We start from the raw sequence: 7,876 nt of genomic DNA on the forward strand, positions 1-7,876 counted from the left end.
AAACCCAAAAGATGTGTTCCAGTGGCACACCTGAGGTACTCCAACCCCTACTGGGCATTCAGTCTGTGGGACCAGACTGTAGCTAGTGTGAAGGAAAGCACTGAAATACAGAAAGTCAAGATGTCTGAGAGGTGTCTTCAGCACTAGCTCTCTTGTCTTGCTCCGATGATCTGTTTCCATTTTACCATGTGCCTGATTGGATGCAGTTAGTCCTGAGTGGGTGCAGTACAGAGCCATGTATGTGTCAGTGCTGTGGGACTCGGTACTCTGAACTGGAGGAAGTCTTTTAAATTCAGCCCCAGCTGTGCATAAATCTGTACAGACAGGTTGGGTCTGTCTACTGTGATGTGCAAGCGAACAATCTTCCAATACCTGGTTTATGGGGCAGTCTCAGGTCAAAAGATGGAGATGACTATTTTGGAGGTCATATCATGTCTAACAGGAGAGTTCAGAGCTTCTCCTAGGCTTGAGCTGAATTTACTCCAAATCACATGTGTAAGGAAAGGAAAATTTTCACGGTTCTATGGACTTTCAGACTTTTTGTTCTACTTTTGTAATGGTAGAAAAGTTCTTGACCCCTGTTTATGGACTTTAAATCTTTTCATGACCACAGAGGGATGGAAATCGATAGTGGTAGAAACTTGGATCTAGTTCGCTGCGTGAGTTTTAATGGAATGTATGGATCACTTTTGATTGAGGCTTCTCCGGTACGTTCATGAATCTTCAGGGCTGAAGACTGTACTGTGTGCCTAGGTATCTTCTTCACTGTTCTTGTAGTTGGCAGATTTTTCCTCGTATCTAACTTAAATTACTTTGCTACAAATTGAGCTTTCTTCTTTCTCTATCATTGGGCAATAGAAACAACAACCCACCCCCCTTGTACGTCATGTTGCTGCTACCACTATTGTCGTTGTTTTCTGCTTGTCATTAATTGCTATGCGCTTGAGCAGTTTGTTCTTCAAGCCTTCATGATATTTTTAGGTGGAAATAGTGCGTGTTGATTCTCCATGTGTAAATTACTACTTGCTTTAAAGGGAAAAGGTTTTATCTTTACCTTTGTGTAGGTAGGACAGCGATCAGTACAAGTGCTTAACTGAGGAAAAATTGGTGTTTTAAATTTGGAATTACAAAGTTTCCTTAACACTTAATTAAAAAATTGCATTTTTTTTTCTTGTGAAGAGATAAAAGTTGTAAAAGTCTTGCTTTCTTCTGAAATTTGTTTCACTTTCTTCTGAAATTTGTTTTTTAAAGCAAGATATAGAGCAAATCAGTTTCATTATCGCCCTTTCGCAGATCCCAAGACTGTTACAAACAGGGAAGGAGATAGCTTAAGTTTAGGGTCATTAAGAACGCCAGTGGAGTGCACTGCTTTCCTAAGTTCCTCTACTAATGTGGTTCTACAAATTTAGAAGCCTCTTTTCTTGTTTTGGATTTTAAACATTCTTCTGTACATCTGTATGAAAATTATCTTTAGGTAAGAGGCAGGTGTGCTGAGGTCTGATATTCTACAAAATGCTATTGAGTATGCAGTTTAAACCAAGTGTATAATACATATTTTCCAAATGAGTACATTTAGTTGCAGATAGAATAAGAAACTGAAAGAAACTTGGGATGTTTTGGATGTAGTGGAGGCAGAAGGATAAAAGCCAGAATCAGTTTAAATTGCCTTTCCAAATATCTTTGTATATTGCTTAAAACTTTCTTGGTTTATGGTGCATACAGTTGCAGGAAAGGTGGTATTGGCAGCTCTGACTTTTCCGATGATACTGGAGTTCTTACCAATTCTTCTGCCACGCCATTTTTGCTGTCTGTTGGATATGGTGCATTGGCAAAGAAAGACTGAAGAAAACGATGGTACAGATGGTGAGGAAGTACATTTGCAAGACAAGATGCTAACAAAATTGGATGAGATATTAAAGAATGAGCCATGGAAACTTGGATTCAGCAGGGTAAGTAGTGTTAAGCAGAGTAAAAAATGTGGTGGTGGTTATGTTTGAGCTTCATTAGAATACAGTGCTGTTTCAATTACGTTCAGTTTATTAACTGGGCGTTTGTAGGAGGTAAGCTTAGTTCACTTGGAAATGGATGATGTACTGGACTCAGTTTTAGCAAAGGATTATTTTTTTTTCCAGTTGGTCTACAATAAATTAATCTCAGAAGATTTTAAAAGTGGTTTTGTTACAACCGTTTGTTTAGCCTTTTCTACAAGGAACAGAAAATTAAATACTTGAGTCAACTGGGCCAAAAGTAAAAAAGCTAGTTTAAAATCCTCAATTGTCCTGTTCAGTTCTATACTGACAAATGAGATTTTCTGTTCTTAATACATAGAACAGTATCTGTGCTTTCATGGTAAGGTAGGTAAGTTACTCTATAAGAGGCCATCTGGTCTAGTGGTTCTCCTTTTTTATCATGGGAGTTGCGGTAGCTGCTTACCTCCCTGTTCTCCTTTGCTACGCTTGCTGTGCAGCTTTGCTGCTCCACCTCACCTCAGCACTCCTGTACCTCAGATGGGAGCTATGGCTTACCAGTTTAGAAATGGGTTTAGTTAATCCCTCTGCTTCAGCTCCCCAGTGCTTTTACTGACAGATGTTCTGACTTGTCTCTAAGATCTCCAATTTCAGAGATTCAGCAGTCTAGCCAATATATTCCACTGTTTCACATTTTTTCCTTTAAAAAACTTTTGCTGATGTCCAGTTAGACTCTTCCTTGATGCAATATAGACTTGTTGCTCTCTTGTTTCTTGTACAAAGGCCCTGCATTCTCACTGCAGTTTTTTTATTGCTTGAGGACTCTCTTTAGCTTTTTCTCTTAAGGCTCAGCAAGTCCAATTTGTCTTTCTTTCCCTCAATAGTTCATCTATTTTGTACATCTCAGTCTTTCGCTATTTTGCAGTAGTCTCTGTAAAGATTGTGTATTTCTTGAAGTAGGATGTTCAGAATTGGGTATGCTGTTCTGGCTAATGCCTTTCCTGTGCTCTGTTTCTACAGTTTTTGTGCCTTTACTTGAAATTGTGTTAATTAGGTGTGCATGAGTTCTCCCTAATACCCAATTTCTGTGCCAGGTTTTTGATTTTTAAAGTTTCTGTTTTATACAGAAGGGTGACTGAGAGGCATTATCATTCCATCTTACTTTTACATATCTTGCTTTCATATGTCTTGGAAAGTATTATAACTTCGTACATTATGAAAAATACATAAATTTTTGTGGAATTCCACCCTCTGAATTGCAATTTGTGTTTACTAGGAGGAATGTTATTCAGCAAGAGGCTAACATCTTCTGAAATAAGTATGTATTTACTTTTATTCTTTTTGGGGAGAAGATTACCTATAGGGAACTGAACCTTTCTTACTGTGAGGCAACGTGGACCGCCTTCTGTCAGTGTGAACATCTCCTCCAGAAGATTCCTACCTTGCAGAAGAATGCATTAATTCTGTATGATCAACTCAAGAAGCAGTGTAGAGAAATGGGACACACTTACGAAGAACAAGATGAATTAGCTCGTTTTGTGACCAGAGATATGTCCATTGAGCATGTTTGGCAATCTCTTGAATTTTTGAAAGATCAGAAAGTCGTGATTAGGGAGAAAAAACTAGTGTTTCTGCCTTATCTTCACAAATCTGAAAAAGACATTGCAAAGTGTATAGGTGACCTTCTGTCAAACTGCTCATGGCAACTGGATGTTGATGTGAGAAAGATACTTAACGTTTCTGAGACATCAGGAGAAATGGTAGATAACAAAATGGATGTTACCCAGGCTCATGAAACGGAACATCTGAAGGAAAATAGTCTGGACAATCATAACTGTGAAAATCACTTTCCTGAAGAGGAAGTGATGTCTACATCTGCTACCCAAAGTAAAGCAGAGGTAGACTTAGATCAGGTGATTGCTGTGGAAAAGATTTGTTCTAATCCTGTCACAATTATAAGCGGAAAAGGAGGCTGTGGGAAGAGTACAATGGTTAGCTGCCTTTTTCGTCACTTAAAGCAGATGGAAAAAGAAGTAGAAGCTGCTTCTAAGGACTTTGAAGAAGACCTGGATGCGTCTGAGGAATGGAATACCTCTGATCATCATATAGAGTCAGAGAATATGAATGCAAAAAAAAGTTTGAATGTACTATTTACTGCACCTACAGGGAGGGCAGCAAGCCTTTTGAGTGAAAAAACTAAGCTTCCTGCGTATACGCTGCATCAGGTAATCAATTTTTTTGTTGTTGTTGAAACTGTGTTCTGAAAGACCTTTTGGCACTGTCCGTTCTTGTTTTGAAAAAAAAACTTGTTATTGAACTTTCCTTAAGAAATAGGTAGCTATTAATAATAATGCTCAGGTACAGCTTGTTAGCATTTGAAAGCCAGCATTATGTTTTGGGGAATCATAAATCAATCATTTGAAATACATTATTTCCTGTAACTTTGAGGATTTTTTTTCTACTTACACACGTCTCAAACTTATGCCTTTCTAGGGCATTGGGTCTTTTTAGCTTCTTAGCTGTGTTGTGGTTTTTTTTTTTTAATTAAGACAAATAATTTCTAGATGGCAGAGCTGTTTTTTTCTAGTGTCCTGTTGCCTAGCAATCATACTGATATCTGCACATACATGAAAAGATCGGTAGCCTGGGGTTGAACAATGAGATAAATTTCATTCACACAGTGTTTTCTTAATTACTGTTAAATACTGTGCAATTTTTTTCAGAAAAAAAGGAGAAAGCAAACTCTTTGTTAATAAACTTAGGTCAAGTCTCTGTTGTCCTCAGTAGTGGAAGGTGCCAAGAAGACATTGGAGGTGGGGAATAACCTGTATACATCAAAATTACAATAACATAAAAAGTACTGTGGGCTTATTTTATCTTTAGGGACTAGGTAGTTGCCTGTTCCTCTTCCCCATGCAATGTTGGGGATTTATTAATGTCAGCAAATTGTAGCAGGAGGTGTTCTGTTACTGAGCAACCTGCTGGCTGACCTTATATCTTTTAGGGTACCTGCAGGGGAAAAAAAAAAAAAAAGAAAAAAAAAAAAGATGCGTTTGTGTGCTATTACGTAAGTGTTAATAATATCAGCTAGAAATGTGTTCACCAAGGAGGAAAATAAGACTGGACGGTTGAGTCTTCTGAGTCTTCACAGGTTTAAGTTCAGAATTTCAGATAATAGCTCTAAATACAACATTAGAAGATACCACACTCTGGCTACTTTTATAAGACAGGTGTTTATAGTTGATTAGTGTCACAGCTTGATTTATTTCCATTTGTTTCTAGATCATCTATAGTTTTAAGTCATGGAGGCAGAGTGAACAAATACAGCCGTGGAAGTTTTCTACTGTGACAATTCTGGTTGTGGATGAAGGAAGTTTGGTGCCTGTACACATTCTTAGTTTAGTTTTAAAACTCTTGTGTGAGCATGCTCAGCTTGCCAAACTTATTATTCTAGGTAAGTGAAAGAACAAATTTAGCATTATACAATATTTAATAACACACAATATACAGTGTAAGCATCAGAACTGCCACTGGTCTCACTGAGTCTCTTAAAAACCCCAGAATGTTACATTGTTCTGTACTTGGATATTTCTGCTTGTTCGTAAGGATAGATGAGATAGTTTTCCATCTCGCTGTCAGTATGAAAGTATCTGTATCTCCGTTCTCTGTTTAGTAATGTTTTATCTGATTCTGAAAGTATTGTGACTTCCATGTGGTAGCTTGTTACATCTTGCAACTGGAAAACTTTTCTGACATCCTTAAATTTAAAGAAGCTAGTGTTGGCATATTAATCACATGTTAGAAGGGAGGTTTCATGTCATTCTTAATGCTAGGATCATCTTGTTTCAATTCAGAAAGGAAAACAAAGAAGTGTAAAATAAATATTTTCTGCTTTCTCAGAGGTTTGCTTTTTGGCATGCCATTTATGGCATTTGTTTTTAAATATGTAACTTTCAAAATGTGTTTGAATGAGATGTGATCACTGTCAGTGTTCATCATGGAGAGTGATTTGCACCTGCTAGTAAAGCATTACTGAGTGAGGAATATAATAAATTGAAACTACACTACAGCCAGATTCTTCAGAGAAAGTTTCTTAGGTTCTTGACAGTTTTATTTCATGTGAATTATATTGAGGAAGCATGTTACTATGTAGAGAGTTGAGTATTTATTAATTCAAGTGTTTTTTTTCAAGACAGTTTTTAACAGATGATCTGTTATTGCTTCTCACAAATATTAATTTGCATTCTGTTTAGGTGATACTAGACAGCTACCAAGCATAGACCCAGGAAACATGTTAGCTGATATCTTTGAGGGTCTAAAATCAAGAGGCTTTTCTGTGGAACTGCGAACTAATCACAGAGCTGAATCACAACTAATTGTAGATAATGCATCAAGGTAGGATTTCCTTAGGTATTTAAGAAGCGTTCTTGTAGTAGGCCTGGTGCTTTACCTGCAAAATGGTAGCGCATCCAGATTTGACTCTATAGCACTGCTTCTGTTACAGTTTCTTACGCAAAATCAGTAACACTGGTTTTAAAAACAAACAAAGCCCCCAAACAACAACAAAACCCCACAGATTTTTCCAGGAGTGTATGTATTGGACCAAAAAAGTGAATACTGGAATACTCTTGAATTTTATGGGGTGTATTTCACTATCACATACTGTCTGTTGTTTTCAAATGAGTTGTGCGTGCACAAATCACTTTATGCCTTCTGAAATGACTTAGAAATGCTTTTCTAAAGAGGAATTTTTAAAGACATTGCTGGTAAATGTGAGAGCAGCTAAAACAGGCTGAATTACATTGAGAGTTTAGATGTCAAGGGCTATTAAATCATAGTTTCTTTTTATTTTTTGCTGTATTAATACACAGAACTTCTAAATATTTCCAGCATTTGCATTACTTTCAGTTTGGAAATAATCCTGGTTACTGTCAGTGCATGACTTCTTTTTGTTAAACCTCAAACAACAAAATCTAGGTCCAAGTGCCCAAGACCTTATGATGTTGGTTGTAATTTGAGAATATTCTGAACATTTGAAAAATGTCCAGGACTAGTAAGTGTTTTACGAACACTCACTTTTTTTTTTTTTTTCGTAACACTTCTATGTTACGCCAGTCTGCTCCCATGAGAAGAACTGTATGGGTAATATTGTCTACTGCAGTACTGAAGGATTTAGAGAATAAATTACTGATTGTTTTTTTTTTTAAATGTGAAATTCAGTTATGCTCAGAAGAAAGAGTTTTCGATGTATGTAGTGTAGATGCCCAAAAATTTATAAATGGTGAACAGGGTGGGTTCCCTGGTGACAGAGGATACAGAGAAGGTGGAGTTACTGAATGCCACCTTTGCTTCAGTCTTCACTGCTAAGGCAGGCCCTCAGGAATCCCAGACCCTGGACGTAAGAGAGAAAGTCTGGAGAAAGGACAACTTCCCCTTCATCGAGGAGGATCGGGTTAGAGGTCATTTAGGCAAACTGGACACCCACAAATCCATGGGCCCTGATGGAATGCACCCATGAGTGCTGAGGGAGCTGGCAGATGTTATTGCTGAGCCGCTCTCCATCATCTTTGAAAGGTCATGGAGAACAGGAGAGGTGCCTGAGGACTGGAGGAAAGCCACTGTCACTCCAGTCTTCTAAAAGGGCAAAAAGGAGGACCCAGGAAACTACAGACCAGTCAGCCTCACCTCCATCCCTGGAAAAGTGATGGAACAGCTCATTCTGGGTGTCATCTCTAGGCAGCTGGAGGGAAAGAAGGTTATTGGGGGGAAGCAACATGGATTCACCAAGGGGAAGTCATGCTTGACCAACCTGATAGCCTTCTGTGGTGGCATGACTGGCTGAGTAGATGAGAGGAGAGCAGGGGATGTTGTCTACCTTGACTTCAGCAAGGCTTTTGACACCATCTCCC

At 38.2% G+C, this 7,876-nt stretch overlaps 1 protein-coding gene across 1 annotated transcript in view; it reads left to right on the forward strand.

Moving 5' to 3' along the window:
- The window catches only part of HELB (helicase (DNA) B), a gene marked incomplete at its 5' end in the record, with an annotated part of 16,019 nt that overhangs the window by 1,107 nt on the left and 7,036 nt on the right, over positions 1-7,876 (forward strand). The window contains 4 exons of the mRNA XM_009701540.1: positions 1,723-1,949; positions 3,320-4,192; positions 5,250-5,421; positions 6,221-6,362. Coding sequence (XP_009699842.1) covers positions 1,723-1,949; positions 3,320-4,192; positions 5,250-5,421; positions 6,221-6,362 — 1,414 coding nt within the window. The remainder of the gene's footprint in view (positions 1-1,722; positions 1,950-3,319; positions 4,193-5,249; positions 5,422-6,220; positions 6,363-7,876) is intronic.

Source organism: Cariama cristata, unplaced genomic scaffold (assembly GCF_000690535.1).
Source record: "Cariama cristata isolate BGI_N322 unplaced genomic scaffold, ASM69053v1 scaffold3416, whole genome shotgun sequence".
In the NCBI taxonomy this organism is placed as follows: domain Eukaryota; kingdom Metazoa; phylum Chordata; class Aves; order Cariamiformes; family Cariamidae; genus Cariama; species Cariama cristata.